This window comes from Rosa chinensis, chromosome 5, assembly GCF_002994745.2.
Source record: "Rosa chinensis cultivar Old Blush chromosome 5, RchiOBHm-V2, whole genome shotgun sequence".
NCBI lineage: Eukaryota > Viridiplantae > Streptophyta > Magnoliopsida > Rosales > Rosaceae > Rosa > Rosa chinensis.
Window position 1 is genome coordinate 34,466,092 of NC_037092.1, and position 17,476 is coordinate 34,483,567.

Sequence of the window (17,476 nt, forward strand, 5' to 3'; positions counted from 1 at the left end):
TAATAACACGAGCCCAGACCCAAAAACCAAATGATGCAGGTCTGACTCCGAATTTTAATAGAAAATGACCAAAATGCTTAGTTTTCATCAAAATTTACGTGCATTGCCACTGACCCAATACTCAACACCCCAAAACGAAAGCCGCAAAACAGAAGCCCCAAAACCCCAAATCTAAATCTGCAAAAGAAGCAATAGCAGCTAGGACTTTGATAGCTAAATTTATAAGCTATTGATTTTCCTTATTCACACTTAAGATTGTTAATTGTAGCAAAGGTAAATAAGGGTCTTTCCCGTAGAGGACTAAGGTTATAACTACTCAAAACAGTAGAAAAGAATACTTTGATTTTAGGGTTTTCAATAATAATACTATTCATCCCACAAATGGGTATATATACAAGGACAAGAGGAGTAGTCTAACCCTAATAGGAAACAATCATTCCTATAATTACATGATAACCTAAATAAATAAGAATCATAATTACATAAGATTTACAGCTATTCTACACTCCCCCTCAAGTTGGTGCATAGATATCTATCATGCCCAACTTGTCAACTGAGCTGTCAAATATCTTCCTGGACACTCCTTTAGTAAGAACATCAGCTAACTGCTCTTCTGAGTTTACAAATGGAAAACGAATAACCTTTCTGTCAAGATTTTCTTTAATAAAATGACGGTCAACCTCCACATGCTTTGTCCTATCATGCTGAACTGGATTATGTGCAATCTCAATTGCAGCTTTATTATCACAATGCAAATCCATAGGTTGTCTAAGCTTGTAACCTAGATCTTTCAGGACATTTCGAATCCATAACATTTCACAGACTCCATGTGCCATACCTCGAAATTCAGCTTCTGCACTTGATCTGGCCACAACTTTCTGTTTCTTGCTACGCCAAGTGACAAGATTCCCTCCTACAAAAGTGAAGTACCCAGATGTAGAACGCCTGTCAGTTTTATCACCAGCCCAATCTGCATCTGTGTATCCCCCAACTTCCAATTCATCCTTTTTCTCAAACAGTAATCCTTTACCTGGCGCCATCTTCAAATACCTCAAAATCTGAAAAACTGCATCCATATGTTCTTCACTAGGACAATGCATAAACTGACTGACAACACTCACAGCATAAGCAATATCAGGTCTAGTATGTGAAAGATAAATCAACCTTCCTACAAGACGTTGATACCTTCCTTTATCAGTTGGAATTTGATCAGGATAAATGGCAAGTCTGTGATTCATCTCAATGGGTGTCTCAATTGGACTGCAGTCCAGCATCCCCGTTTCAGTAAGTAAGTCAAGAACATACTTCCTTTGTGACAGTGAAATTCCCTTCTTAGACCTCGCAACTTCAATACCCAGAAAATACTTCAGTTGCCCCAGATCCTTCATTTCAAACTCCTTTGACAGATACTTTTGTAACTCATTCATCTCTTTCGGATCATCCCCTGTAACAATCATGTCATCAACATACACAATAAGAGCTGTAATCTTACCATTCTTGCGCTTGATAAACAAGGTATGGTCAGAATTGCTCTGATTGTACCCAAAGGCTCTCATGGACTTTGAAAATCTCCCAAACCAGGCTCTTGGAGATTGCTTCAGGCCATACAAAGACTTCTTCAATTTACACACCTTGCCAACTTCACTTGGGTAATTCTTAACACCTGGGGGCACATCCATGTACACTTCTTCTTCCAAATTCCCATTAAGAAACGCATTCTTCACATTAAACTGGTGTAAGGGCCAATCTTTGTTTGCTGCAAGTGAGATTAGAATCCGAACAATATTGATCTTTGCCACAGGTGCAAAAGTCTCCTCATAATCAATCCCATAACGTTGTGTGTATCCTTTGGCAACCAACCTCGCCTTGTATCTATTAATAGTTCCATCTGCATTAAGCTTCACAGTAAATACCCAACGACACCCTACAATCTTCTTTCCAACCGGCATAGGTACTAGTTCCCATGTTGCATTCTTTTGAAGAGCTTCCAATTCTTCATTCATCGCCTTTGTCCATTTTGGATCCGTTAATGCATCCTGCACGTTACTAGGAATAGATACAGTAGATAATTGATCAATAACAAGTGCATGTGACCCAGAAATCCTATGGTTAGACATAAAATTAGCTATAGGGTATTTAGCTTTGGCTTTGATATCTGGTTCATATTGTTTCTTAGGAATTCCCTTGGTAACCCTTTGTGATTTTCTAGGTTTGACACTTTCTAACCCAGAAGATTCATTAAAGTTTAGGGGTACCTGAGGCGGATCATTCTGACCGGGATCTTCAGTTGGTGATGTAGAAGGGGGAATATCTTGTGTGTGAGCTTCAGATACGTCTTGATTTTGATTCAAACTATCCAGAAAAGTCGTCTCTTCTGTCTCGGAATTCACAACACTCTGTTCGGCAGTTACATTTTCTGTTTCGGAATTCACAACACTCTGTTCGGCAGTCGCATTTTCTGTTTCGGAATTCGCAACACTTCTTTCGGCAGTCGCATTGTCTATTTCGGAATTCACAATGCTCTGTTCGGCAACTGCATTTTCTGTTTCCAAATTTTTTCTACCCTCAAATGTATCCTCCAAATTTTCCAAGTCTTCAAAGACATCAAAATCAATAATAGAACGAGGATTCCCTTCACAACCTCTCTCCCCCTGAAGGGAAGACTGAGAAGCTCCCCCTGAGTAATAAGGCTCGGATTCACGAAAAGCAACATCAAGAGAGACATGTAAAGTGCCAGTAAGGGGATCATAACATCGATAACCCTTCTGGAAGTCAGCATAACCAACAAAGATACACTTACAGGCACTGGGATCAAGCTTGTTGCGTTGAGGCTTGGGAATATGAACATAGGCTGTGCACCCAAACACCCGGGGCTCCAAATTAGGCATAGAAGGGATGGTCAAAAATGTATGAAGCTTCTGATAAGGATTCTGAAACTCAATCACCCGTGAAGGAGTACGGTTGATAAGATATGCTGCAGATTTTACTGCTTCTCCCCAATAGGACCGAGGTACATTCATGCCAAATAAGGAAGCACGAACAACTTCCATCAACTGCCTGTTCTTCCGTTCTGCTAACCCATTCTGTTGAGGAGTATAAGAATTGGAGGTTTGATGACGAATTCCATGTGACTGACAAAACTCAATCATAGGGCCATTCACAAACTCTCCACCATTGTCAGACTGAAACACTCGGATGGATTGTTGATACTGAGTTGCCACCATTTTGTGAAATTCGATAAACATTCCAAATACATCACTCTTATTCTTCAGAAATGACACCCATGTCATGCAAGTGCAATCATCAATAAACGTTACAAAATACCGAGCTCCAGAAAGAGAAGGAATCTTTGCAGGACCCCAGACATCAGAGTGAATTTTCATAAAAGGAACAGGACTTTTATGAAGACTTGGTGAATATGAAATACGGTGGCTCTAGGCCAGTTCACAAATGTCACAATGGAAATCCAAATCACTGACAACCGAAAACAAATGAGGTTGCAGCTTCTTAAGATAACTAAAAGATAGATGACCTAAACGGCGATGCCATAACCATACTGCTTTCTTTGCATTCTCTACCCCATTAATCTGATTAGCTTGCCCCAAAAGATGCTTCTGGTTTTCTCCAGTCTCTGTCAGATCCAGGTAGTATAATTTTTCCCTTCTAACACCATAACCAAGAATCCGCCGAGTCAGAATGTCTTGAAACACACAGAAAGATGGATAGAAGGTCACAATACATGCAAGTGCTAAAATAATCTGACCAACAGATAGGAGATTATAAGCTAGTGAGGGAACAACTAGGACAGATTCAAGGGTTAAGGTATCAGATACAACAATAGAACCTTCTCCGGTGACTGGAGTTGGAGTACCATCAGTAGTAGAGACAATATTTTGAGAGGAACGTCTAAGGTTTTTCACAAGACTAGGGTCATTGGTCATATGATCAGATGCACCTGTATCAATTATCCATGTATTATTCAAAGTAGCCTTACCCTTCATACCTGACTGCGCTACATTAGCGGAGGCATTGTCGAGATGCTCTTCCTCTGTAGTAGCAATAGCCGCCTTACCCGGATTCTTTCGCGGTTTCCTGGTGAAGTCCCACCAATCAGGGTAGCCAATCACTTCATAGCACCGCTCCTTGGTATGACCTACTTCCCCACAGACAACACATTTTTTGTTTGCATATGGGTTTGGTTTGTCATGAGGACGGTGTGGAGAAGGACCTGAGAAGCCTGGAGGAGGACCTGGTCGGCGTTGAACTGCCATTGAGGAATTTGGGGTTTGTTTGTTTTTTTTTTTTTCAGGTTTGGTTTTTCTAGGGTTTCAAAAATTCAGGGATGGCTTGATTTTAATGGTGGTGGTACGCAGCGGTTTGTGGTGTGCTTTGGGATTCAGGATTCAGGATTCAGGATTCAGGATTTAGGATTCAAAGGATGCAGGCAAGTTCAAAGGATTGAACCTGCTCTGATACCAAGTAGAAAAGAATACTTTGATTTTAGGGTTTTCAATAATAATACTATTCATCCCACAAAGGGGTATATATACAAGGACAAGAGGAGTAGTCTAACCCTAATAGGAAACAATCATTCCTATAATTACATGATAACCTAAATAAATAAGAATCATAATTACATAAGATTTACAGCTATTCTACATAATGTCACAAAAGTGACCACTATTCCTAGCGAACAGCAGTCGAAAACCTAATTAAAAACCTAATCTCAACTACTCAGAAAATTACGAAAATTTACAGAGATATACTAGACACACAGAGAGTCTAGCACACAAAATTTGGTATTATTCGGAATTGATTTACTATTTTAAACAAATACGAAAATATAGAGTACAGAAGCTGAAAATAACAAAAACTGGTTTTAAGATGGTTTGAAAACAATATGATGAAGATAGTTAGGGAAGATGCATCCACCCCCGGACAATCACACACAAGATAATTTTTTCAATCCTAATCCAATTAATCTAGATGAAGATGCTCAGGTTGGCTCGGTACGCTTGAACAAAACCTATTACCAGTTCTTACTTCGTACGCTAGGCAGGAAGTGCTCTACACCTAGACTATTCCCAAGCAATGCAACCTAAAGGCACAATTATATTATATTAAACATGTAGAGGTCATTAAGGTTTGAAAGAATTTGAGACATCACTAGGCACGCAATAAACTTAGCCTTGCTAAACCTAGAGCTTAGTTTACTTGATAGTGAAAACTAACAATTGCTTCTCTAGAAGGTTTGAAGAGTCCAACTATTGACACAGGCATCAAACAATCAAAGCGGTAGAATCCTAACATGCATACTAAGCGTGCACTCAAAGCATACAAGCAAGCATTCATCAATGAAAAAGTAGTAAACAAAAGTCTCATCTTGAATTAAAAGAAAATAAAATCAAAGGTCAAATCATCTTGTAGTTCATGTCTAGGGGCTTCAAGAAGCCCCCTAACTAATAAAAACTAATTAAACATGGAAGAAATAAAACAAACTAAAGAAGGGGAGGAAAAGAACGAGAGAGAGAGCTGCTGCATATTGATCTCCTTTTATATGCTTAAAGATTGCCTTCATCTTTCTTGTTGTGTAGGAAATCCAAAACCTAAAAGAATTAGGGTTCACGTGCTTAGGTGGAGTTTTCCTATTGGCTCTTGAACTTGATGACTTATTCCAACCATTCATATTGTGCCTTTTGTCCATATTAATCTGAAATATGAAGCTAAAACTCGTCCTCAGGCTTCTTGGTGTGATTTGGGCCTTAAAACATAAATTCTCGTCCAACCTCATATTCACGCGCAGCCTGACCTTCTTGTACAAAATCGGCCATAACTTCCTCTAGAAAAATGATATTGATGAGCCGTAAAAAGATCTGGAACCTAGACATCCGAGGCTTTCCATTAATATAAAGATAATCCTCTAGATCGTTGTGAGCTAGTGTCAGTGATCTGTCGAATTTAACTGATCTGGACCGGCAGATTTACCAATTTTGCACTTCAATCCCTCTTTTGCTTCTTTTCTTCTTCTTTGCTCCAAGATACCTATAAAAAAAATAAACAACATAAATTAATAGAAAATACACTAAACTAACAAAGAAAGTATAGAGATAACGCTATTAATATCGCATAATTATGCTCACATCAGCCTTGCCGCCCAAACCCCCTCAGAGTCTCTCTCTCTCTGGAGCTTGCATGCTCAGCTCGAATCTGGCTTCAATGGAGGTCTATAAGGTAAGCCCTTACTCTTCTTTCGCTACCTTCGTTTATGTTCGTTCGGTTTTTAGAAATTGCAAGAGGAACATGTTAGCATGAGGTGGTCTATGCTCTCAAGAGGAAGGGCCGAACCCTTTATGGTTTCGGTGGTTAGATTTGGATCAATCTCTTTAGTTGGTTTGTTTGTCAAATTGTTGTTTCATGAATGCATACAAATTGAATGTGTAGGATTAATCTATGTCTTTTCTTGCTCTTGAGCAATTTCTTGGCTATGGGAGTTTTGGTGGGTTATGAACTCACGCACATGAGGTGTTTGATGAAAGTCCTCAATGCGGTTGTTGTTATACAAAACCTTTTTGTTTTGGCATGTTGATTACTATTACTAATTGCTACTGGTTTGGTAATCCTACTGTGGGAATAATGCGATTTTCTATGTTTTCAATTTCATTTATGGGTTGACAGATCTAATTGCTACTGCTCCTACTCCTGTTCATGCTACTGTAAATGAAGCTGCTACTGAACCACGGAAAAGTTCAGCGATAAAGAAGAAGAAGAAGTTTGACGAAGAGCTCTGAGATTCTCCCATGGAAAGAGATTTTTTTTTCTTTGAGAAGTAACATAAAGGGATTAGAAGTCAAAAGAAGTAGTTAAGGGTAAAAAAGTAAATTAACTCATGACAGGTGATAAATAGAGAGCAGATTGTTCTTAATTATTAGTAAGATTTAATCTTTATATGTTTAATTCAATGTTTAAAGGATGTATCTGTTAAGTCATCTTTTATCAATAACTTATATGTAATTTGTTAAAAATTAAAGTGTCTTAAAAATTGTTAATCAATAGCGATATACATGATGAAACTATACTAATTGAAAATTTATAGACAGCTAGTTAATAATATGCTTCAGATGAATTGTCAACATAGAATATGTGCTCCATCTTTTTTCTTTTTTGATTCCTTCAAACTCTTTCTTGAGCTATTTCTGGAGTTGCATGCATTTCTTGATTAGTGAAAGCAGCAAGCTCAAAAGTTGGAACGATTTCCGGAGATGCTTGACCGTGAGATGGTGTTTCTTGCTCTCCGTAGAATACAGAAGTTGCATCCGTCTGGTTGGTATAGCTGAAAGGACTTTCCGGCCAGTTGTTATTTGGTGAGGCATTCACTTCATGATCCGGAGCACCAGCGATCCTAGCTTCATGCCTACTGCTTTTTAAAGTATGAGAGCTAAGTTCTTTTTCATTGAAAATCTTGAATATGGTTCTAATCCTTTTCCACTTGGAAGCTCTTGAATCAGAGGACATCAAAACTTGCTTATGCTTGTGAAGGAAGGAAGTTGCAAATATGAGGAGAGCGAATACTGAAGCTACCCCAGCAATGAGAAAGAGGCCCCAAAAGCTCTCAAGGCCAAGACTATTGCTGTAAAATTTCTCGGTACTTGGATCTTTACAATTGTTTTCTTTCTTCATCCATTCATCTTCAATGTTCATTATCTTCTCTCCTTCTGTCAAATTAAGGATTGCTTGTGAAACATCGGGTATAAGAGGAGAACCTTTCGGAAATATCTGTAAAGTTAACATGAAATGGAATCACATATGAGAAATCTTAGGAACTCTATAACTATAAGCCATACAAAACATGCAATTTTTAATAGTATGATGAAAGAGATCTTACGAAGCCAAAGCCATCAGTTTTAAATATAGGTCCAATCATGGTATACTTGGAACAATATTTTGCAACAAAAAGCTTCATATAGGGGGTTTCATGAACAATAGCAGCAATACCGCCATTTGCACTCCCCTTTGAAAGAGCTTCATCTATTTCTTCCATAGCTCCATAATCCTTAAGCCTGGAAGCATGAAAACCTTTTTGTCTCAAGAGATCATAAACAAAAGAACTCGTCATGTAGCCCACATTATCTCTATTCCTCAAAAGATCATCTATATCGGTAATAGTTGGTTGGAGTTGTTGGACTGTCAATAGTGATGCTAGACTAGCTGTATAGCTCTGTGTCACTATTAGTACAACGAATATCCATATAATCATCACAAATCTTGCCAAGTTGCTAACCACTTTCTCCCCTGTAAAACGAAATTAAAGAAGTGTACATACAAAGGTTGGAAAAGTAAGTATATATCAAATATGAACATATGTTTGATGGAGAAATAAAATAAAAACGAATTAGTAATTAGTATATGGATAATTACTTTGTGAGAAAACCATGGTTGAGAAAGAGAACCAGAAGCTTGTGCCAACTTGATGTGAGGGAGAACCACGAAAATCATCATTAATTCGATGTTCAAGCACCCAAATCACAAAACCAATAAAGATGAAAAAACACAAAGTTGTCATCCAAAGGTCCCATGTCAAAGGCTTTAAGAAAACCCATGCACTTTTGGTCCTCTTGTCTTGTATTGGCACAACCATCACTACACCAGATTCAGTATATGGCATAGTAAAGCCCACATACAATGACCTATTTGCTCTAATTGTTATATCTCCAACCACAGCATCAAACTTCTGTCAAGTAAGCCAACAAAACAAAATGTTGTTAAGCAATAAAAAGCTAATTAAATTTTGTTGCTTAGTTTCTTTCAACATAGGGTAAAGCAGAAATAAAAAATGCGAAAATAATAATGACGAAGTACTTTACCCCATCATGTACTTGATACACCAAATCATTGTATGTGCTTCCATTAGCAATTGCAAAGGGAACAAAATCATAAGGAAGTGCATATGGTAGGATCTCCAATACGGCTTTAAACACGTCAATACTGAATCCAGTGACGTCAACTGTATTAGTGCTTGTATTAGTTACTTTAACAAACTCTTGAAAACCTTCCCTCATAGGAACTCCTATTCTTAACTTGGTACCAATATTTATCGGGATCTCCCATCCTTTAGGAACTGATAATGACTCTCCAGGCCATATAATAGGTCTAAGATCGCACTTGGAAGTTGATTTTGTACCATTCCTTGTCGATTTCAACCGCTTTACTACCCTTCCATTTTCTGGTGTCCAGTATCCAACTGTTCTTGGTCCATAACCATTCACATTAACAATCTTAAAAGTTGATACCTGAAGTTGCCTATCAACAAGATTGAAGTCTCCAGCCATACCTTTGAAATTAATGATGGATAATGCATGAGAAAGTTTTGAGCCATAATGAGAGTTGAAGGAAGAAGCATTCCTCTTTTGGAATTTAAAACCTGCGTTGGCAACTTTCTCAACGGCCATGGCTACTGCAAAAGCAGCATCATATGCCCGCAATCCAAAAGCATCCAATTCAACATCAATGATTTTTGGATTGTCTTGTTGGAATTGCTTTTTCCACATTGATATGAATTGTCTAAGCTTCAATGTCCTTGGAATATAAGTTTCTACACCTAATAGGCCTTGCATCGAATCAAGGACTGAAGCCATAGACCTTAAATTATTTCCGATACTATTAGTTGTGATCCAAACAAAACCCTCACTCATCATTCCCATCTCTTTTGCCTTGGCAAATAACCGAGAGGAAAGATTAGGCATCATATGCACAATGAAGACTCGAGTCTGCATCGTCATCAACTTGTAAAGCTCTTTTTCAATCTGATCATCCGTGGCTAGTTCGTGAATTAGACTTCTGTAGGGGATATGAGCATCAACGTCTTGCAAGGCATCAATTAGAAAAGGTATGACTCCTTCCCCATACATGTTGTCTACGTAGATGGGCACAACTCGTCTCCATCCAAAGTTCTGAACAATACCACTTATAGCTTTCACTTGGTTCAAGTCATTTTGTGCAAATCGGAAAAAAAAGGAGCTCCTTGGTGAAGTAAGAGAAGGGCTTGTTGCAGAAAATGATATGATGGGTACATGAGCTTTCTCTCCAAGATTAACAACGAAACTTGCCTGCATGGACGACACCGGTCCTAGGATGACTTTCACTTCTACATTCTTTATTAGATCTAAAGCTGTGTTTTCAGTTCATTGTAAAGAAAAAAAATGTAATTAGTTTGATAAGTTTCAGAATTCATGTGTTCTTTACAATGGCTGAAAACCAAATGTAATTTAGGGTCTATATCGTACAGTTCTCTAACATTTGGTCTAGGACTGCCACTTGATTGGTTCATATCAGTTAAAGACATTACCAACTTCAAAGCAAAAAATTTTGATTTTGAAATTGAGCTACTAATAACCAGCAAAAAATTTTGGTATCTAATCGTTTCTACCAAATTCGATATTTCGGTATTACCAATTTATAACAAGTATTTCCTTAAAAATTAGAATGAACAATATTAATTTTTTTTTAATATTATAAATTGTTGTAAACTTTGTTCATCTAATTATTTGGTTATACCTTATTTTTGTACATTTGCCATAGATTTTTACCAATTTTAATAAAACTTGTTATATTAACCTTCTACCAAGTTACTCAATAATATATCACCTATTGTTTAAGCCGGTGAAATGTGGCTTATTTGTTAGCCAGCATAATTGACACCCGGAAGGTCACGGTGGGTGGAGATAAGAAAAAAAATATGACTGATTTTTTTTTTGTTTAATTAGAGTATATTGTATTATTACTGTAGTAGGAGCAATAATGTTAACACTATTATAAAAATATTTATGTTTATATAATATTAATCTCTTAACACACGCTCACACGTGTTTCAATTAGTTTTTATTTTATTTTCTATTCATTTCAGAATAATTATTTATTTATTTTTAATAATTTTTTGTTGGATAAACTGTTTTCTTTTCTCCAACTGCAATTGCAGTCCAGAAAAGTTGCAGCTCCCACATTTTTTTCTAATATTTTACAATTTAACCATGTTAAGAGAATTTGCACAATATACTCTAAAATAATATAATTTTAATAATCGGTACATTCGGTATTTATTAAAACCAAATCAAATTTTTTCATAATTTTTTATTTCAATTTTATTTACTTTCATTAACAAAAAATTAATTAACTAAACCTAAAACATCGGTTGGTATTTGATTAGTTTGATAATTACTAAACCAAAAGCATACCTAATTTGGCCTATATATTGGGTAGGCATTTGTAGATTATTGAATATATGCATATGTACGCATGTATACATATATCATCTATACAGATCCTATCCAGAGCGGAGCTCCGCTTTGAAATTAACATGTGAAGTTCGAGTTTTTGGTCACTTTTCAGTCGCATATCTACATCTCGACCGTTCTGTTTTTAGTTACTAGTGTATAGATCATCTCTGCAAATTTTCAGCCAAAATGATGATCGTTAAGGCATTGATAACTACCTTAAAGCTAGTATGGTTTAGGTTGACAGATTCAGTCCGTCCATTGATTTAAGCGAGTTAGATACCTTAACGATCATCAATTTAGCTGAAAATTTGCAGAGATGATCTATACACTAGTACCTAAAAACTGAACGGTTGAGATGTGGATATGCGACCGAAAAGTGACATAAAACTCGAACTTTACAAGTTAATTTCAAAGCGGAGCTCCGCTCTGGATAGGATCTGATCATCTATAATAGCTATATGCAAGAGGTTAGAAAAAGAATTGTTCAAAGAAAAAAGGCAGAGAGAGAAACCTGCGGCAGCTGCTCCAACCACATCTCCATTGGAGTTCCTGGTGTTCAAAACGAGCCTAGTCTTGTAGTCAGCATGGATGGCATAGAAATCCGAAAGCGCCATTTCGATGCAACTCAAGTACATTTTCCCACTCGGTTCATCAAGGTCTACAACAACTCCCACGTTCACTGGGATTATCGTTGTGCTTGCAGCTACCATGGTGGCGACCATGAAAATCCATGAGAAAAGAAGAAGGATAGTTCTATTCTGATTCTCCATAGAGCTCATATATGATTCGAATTGCAAGGTCACTCGCTCCTATCAAATGTCAGGCTCCAGCATATTTATATAAGAATAACCAAGAAAGCTACGTCGATGAGGTTTCAGTTTCAGATGCGAAAGTCCTGGGAAATGAATGGTCAAACAAACTCATAATTTGATTAAACACTTCAATCCAATCTATACAATTGGACTGATCGAAGACTTATACTAGTCTCTCTTCGTTCAGACGCGTAAGAATTAAGTGTTTATGTTTTCTCTTTTTCTTAACCTGCATGGCTATATTTCGATCATGACCAATGTGATCGTCAATCCTTCGTGTTGCTTGGGCTGCTTTGACATAGTAGTATATATACGACCAAATGTTCTATATAATACTCACGGATGTAATTTGTAGAAGTCCAAGTATGGAAGATGCATGGCAAATCGCTGTAGATATTATTCTCTTCGACTGAAATAGACATGCTGCATGCGCAAGGTGGCTTTCAACCTCTGAGTTGAGTAAGAAACCCAACTACTAGATTTTTGTTTTATTCATAGATTTGGTCGCATGGTGATATTAATTCTTCGTATACTATTTCAAAGCCTTAGGGACAAAATTCAGTCAAACACGCTGAATGGAAATTCGGGTTTATTATAATCTTTGGGGAATGCTAGATACACACCCAGGGTGCGTCTGGGTCTAACACCACACTGCCATGTGTCATGTGACAGCAGAAAAGAAATCCTTAATTAATAAATTTTTTTTCTCTGTCATTTTTGCCCTTCTGCTCCATTCTCTTTCTTCTTCCTCTTCTACGAATTCTTCCTCTCTCATCAAACCCATTAAAGCACCAGAGACCTGTAAAATTTAATTTGGAGACGATCACAAAATAGTAGGTTCTTGCTTTTAGATGCCCGAATCCTGGATTTGATGATTTTCAATTTCACATATTTATGTCATAACTTAAGCAGGATTCCACCAAATAAAACAAAGATTCATGTCCTATTTCGTCATGTATCCATAATCCATATCCTAATTCGACACTAGTCGTCGGACGTCATGGAGGCTGGGCTGGACTCTTCGAAGTAGGCCTCATCAACGGGCCAGGCCGGGCCTTACTATATTTTTAAATAGTAGTGGGCCGGGCTTTATTGTAAATCAAAGGATCCAAGCCCGTCCATATAAAGCAGACCTTGCGGGCTTTTTTGGGTTTTTGCGGGCCGGGCCTTATAGGTTTTATTTACAAATAAATCTTTAAAGATACTATTTTTTTTATAAACTTATATTTATATATCATACACTCCAAAGAGCAATGTCTGTCAATTCAAAGAAAATAAAAAAACTAACCATTGGATGTGATCATTACAATAAATTATGACTGGTACAAAATTTAACCAATTTCACCATATTTTCGAATCCGATCAAATTGGTCAACCGTCATTACTTCTATGTCTTCTTGGTTGATCGATGGCGTAACAACCGCGAAACGTGCTTATTTTTCTACATTACGTCTATAAATATTCCATCGATGAATATACGTGGACATAAGATAAAAATTTCAATTTTAATTATAAAAACTTTGACGTATACTAATTTGCCTCCTAAAGTCGTATGACTTAGATGTTGCATTTAAATTATTGAGGTTCACTCTAAAACAACTATGAAGTGGAAAATGAATTTAGAGAAACCAACCGCTTGATAGAGAGATTGTAATGTTTTATGGTGGTTGTAAAAAATCCAACCTATTTGGTTCTCATTTCGAATTCAATCAACTAGGTCAAACTTAGTTACTCTTATAAACCTATATTTATATATCATGCACTCCAAAGAGCAACTCCTATTAATTCAAAGAAAATGGAAAAACCGATCGTTGGATGGGATTATTACAATAAATTATAAGTGTAGTAAAAAATTTAGCCAATTTCACCATATTTTTGAATCCGATCGAATTGGTCAACCGTCATCACTTGTATGTTTTCTTGGTTGATCAATGGCTTGACAACCGCAAAACGTGCTTATTTTTTCACATCACGTCTATAAATATCCTATCGATGGATGTGCGTGTACATAAGATAAAAATTTCAATTTTAATTACAAAGACGTTGGCCTATATCAATTTGCCTCCTAAAGTTGTATGACTTGTACATTGCATTTAAATTGTTGAGGTTCATTCTAAAGCAACCATGAAGGAGAAAATGAATTTAGAGAAACCAACCGCTCGATGGAGAGATTGTAATGTTTTATGGTGGTTGTAAAAAATTCAGCCAATTTGGTTCTCGTTTCGAATTCAATCAACAAGGTCAAACTTAGTTACTCTTACAAACCTATATTTATATATCATACACTCCAAAGAGCAACCCCTATCAATTCAATAAAAATGGAAAAACTGACCGTTGGATGAGATTATTACTATAAATTATGAGTGTGATAAAAAATTTAGCCAATTTCACCATATTTTCGAATCCAATTGAATCGTCATGATATGTAGAATATATATGCACATATTCTATAGAGAAAATTTTACAAATAGTACCCCAAATAAAGTTCATTCATCATTTCGGTACCTCAATCTTTAAAACTATAACAATGGTACCTCAACATTGAAATCTGACACAATATTGATCCCATCCGTTAATAACGCCGTTAGGACAGATTTTTTTCATAGGCAAAATTGTCTTTCTATCTTTTCCCTCCAATGACAACTCCATCAGCTGACCCATCAGCCTTTTCCCTCCAAAACCATCTTCCTTCCCACCAAGAAATAGTAGAACCTGACAATAGTAGTCCCAAGTCTCAACCTCCATTATTTTCCCGCCAATCACCATCTGTACTTGGTTATCCACCTTAGCTTTTTCCCTCCAAAAACAATATTCTTTTCACCATTAATATCAATATTTATAGTGAGCTGTTTTGTCTCTGTACAAAAATTAGAGGCATCTGAAAATTAGAATACACTATTGGCCATTAATATTGTCTTAAAATACAACCACTGTTACACAAAAGTTCACAAGCCAAGGACTTGAAATCTACAGCTGCTTCCAAAAATTCACAAAAGAGCATTGATAGCAGTATCACAGAAGCACGCAAAAATGCTACCATAATCAGTTGGTTGTACATTCCAATAGGTCAATTAAATAATCATAGTAAGATTAGATGTGGAAGCCTTCAACACTTCCATAGTGGCTTTTTCTTCACTTCATTTTTTGTTCGAGCTGCATTCTGAGTTGTTGTGGTAGAGCTTGATGACTAAGGTTGCTTCATTGGCTTGATCCTTCTTGCAGGTGCCTTGCATCTCTTCATAGAATGCTGAACAAGACAAATTCAACTTAGGTTTATGAGAAAATGTTTTCAGGTATTTGAACAACATCAAGTGTTAACCAAATGGTTTACCTGAGATTGAGACTGATCAATTGGATCTTCAGTCATTTTTGGCACTTGTACATTGACAGAGGGCACATTGATAGAGGGCGCATCTACATATGGTACATTAGAAGCCGAAACACCCATGTCAGATGAAGCACCTAAATTCACATTCACATTAAGATTGACATTGAGGAAGTGGTCATTAGATGATGATTGAGACTGCATAGGAGGCCCATCAACAGTGGTAGGCTCAGTTGGGGATGGGACGTTATTCACAATAGGAACCTCAATGTTCACATTTGGAACTTCAACATTCACATTTGGCACTTGTTGCTGCACAACAATAGTGAAATAACTTTTTATTTAAAAAAAAAAAAAAGAATATATGCATAAACTGATAAATTTAATGTACTTCAAAAGATGAAGTAATGGAACCTGGTTTCTTCTTCTTTCACAAGTCCTCCTGTTGTGGCCTTTGTTAAAACATATCTGGCATGTAATTGTTGAGTAGAAACTCTTAGGCAACTTTGTAATCCGTGGAGGAGGCGGTTCTTCACCTATAGAAACAAATGTATTTTAATGTCAGTGCAACATATTTAGACAAATAGTAAACTATTCAAGTAAATCCAGAATATGTGTCTGGCCTAAACTTGAGGTTACTTGCTCTAGTTGAAATAGGGTTTATATTAGAGATATTCTCGGAGAATCTTCGGAGATATCCAATCAATGCACGATTATGTTTCCATGTACAACACTATCTTTATGCTTGTAATCCTCTATATAAAGAGGCCCCTATTATCAATGAAAGCACGACTACATTCTCTCCCAATTTCAGTTTTCCTTAAATACGTTATCAGCACGAAGCCCTAACCCTGAAACTCTAAAATCGTAGCCTTAAAACCCTAGCAACCACCAACCCCTACCTTGAAGCTCTCGATCCCACCTAGGAACTAAGATCCAAGAAAGCAGAAAAAAAAAAAAAAAAAAGGTGGAGGAAGAAATCATCTGCCTCAGCCCACGTTAGCAAAAGGAAGAAGAAGAAAAAGGGGACGCGGCCCCACCGTCAAAAGAGAGAAGAAAAGGAAAAAAAAAAAAGGGGAGTAACATCAGAAGAAGAAGAAAAGGAAGAAGAAAGAAAGAAGAAAACAAAGGGCACGACCCCACTACCAAAGAGAAGAAAAGAAAGAAGCGGGCCTAGAGAGAAGAAAAGAGACAGAAAGAAAAAAAAAAGAAAGGGGAGACTGAGCAGCCCAGTGGGCTGATGACGTCAGCAGGCCCACCTCCTGCTGACAGGACCCGCCCCGAATTTCACCCTGAAATCCGAGGTGGCCCTGTGGGGCCCACCTTAAGGATAGCTCTACCAAAAATTCGGCAGAGTTACCCCTAAAATGGACTACCCAAAAACCTGTAAACACACAAAAACACTTCAAGCAAACCAACCTTATACTCCTGGAGCCACCCTGCTCCCAATTACCAACAACTCCACTTTCACAAAACACAAAACTCAACAATACTAATCCCAAAGGTTATCAGAGCAATACTACTATACACAGAGATATAAAAAGAAGAGGAAAGGATCAAGGGATCCTACACTGCGAAAGTAGTGACAACTATGCCTCAAATGCCATATACGCCCGACCTCAACTAATAACGCCTGCAAACTGGGCATTTGAAACCGAAAGGCCCAGGGGAAAGTAGATGAAAAACGTTAGCGTGAGTGGACAAAAATAAACAATTTAAAAGAAAAAGGATTTCATACTTTCCCACATTTATTCTCTTAAAAATTTGATGCATGCAACCATAAGAAAACACATTTAGCTTTAAATCCAAGAATTTCAAAACGATAAACCGACTAGCCTCGCTAGTCACAACATTCGAAAAGATATATCGTAAAACCGAAATCTTGTTTCTCAAGAAGATAAGACTAGCCCCGCTAGTCAAGCACAATAAGATATGGGGAAGAAGTATCACCATACGAAAGAAGGGAGCCTCCCAGGCTCGGGTTGGAGTGTCCCACACTCTAGAGCATCCCATGCTCTGCTCGACTCACCTGCAAACACAGAGTAAGCAGGGAGGAGTACTAATAAGGC

The 17,476-nt window shown here is 37.3% G+C and overlaps 1 protein-coding gene across 2 annotated transcripts; it reads right to left on the bottom strand.

Annotated features, from left to right (window-relative positions):
- Positions 1 to 7,033: 7,033 nt before the first annotated feature.
- On the bottom strand, positions 7,034 to 12,063 carry LOC112202552 (glutamate receptor 2.8). 2 transcript variants are annotated; one of them, XM_040507119.1, is made up of 5 exons: positions 11,782 to 12,063; positions 8,862 to 10,165; positions 8,416 to 8,725; positions 7,883 to 8,289; positions 7,034 to 7,773 (listed from the first exon to the last, which is right to left on the bottom strand). In XM_040507119.1, the coding sequence occupies exons 1-5, from the start codon at positions 12,047 to 12,049 to the stop codon at positions 7,171 to 7,173; spliced, it is 2,892 nt and encodes a 963-aa protein (XP_040363053.1). In that variant the 5' UTR covers positions 12,050 to 12,063; the 3' UTR covers positions 7,034 to 7,170. The 2 variants fall into 2 exon arrangements, with proteins under 2 accessions (XP_040363053.1, XP_024199330.1); XM_024343562.2 differs by having other exon boundaries at positions 8,416 to 8,728.
- Between the last annotated feature and the right edge of the window lie 5,413 nt (positions 12,064 to 17,476).

What these genes read in the sequence shown, in the direction of transcription:
- LOC112202552 (XM_024343562.2), bottom strand. Translation starts at nt 12,049, where the DNA reads ATGAGCTCTATGGAGAATCAGAATAGAACTATCCTTCTTCTTTTCTCA. An exon ending in TGTATCAAGTACATGATGGG is followed by an intron (nt 8,729 to 8,861) that starts GTAAAGTACTTC and finishes CTTACTTGACAG; the next exon opens with AAGTTTGATGCTGTGGTTGG. An exon ending in AACCATGGTTTTCTCACAAA is followed by an intron (nt 8,290 to 8,415) that starts GTAATTATCCAT and finishes TTCGTTTTACAG; the next exon opens with GGGAGAAAGTGGTTAGCAAC.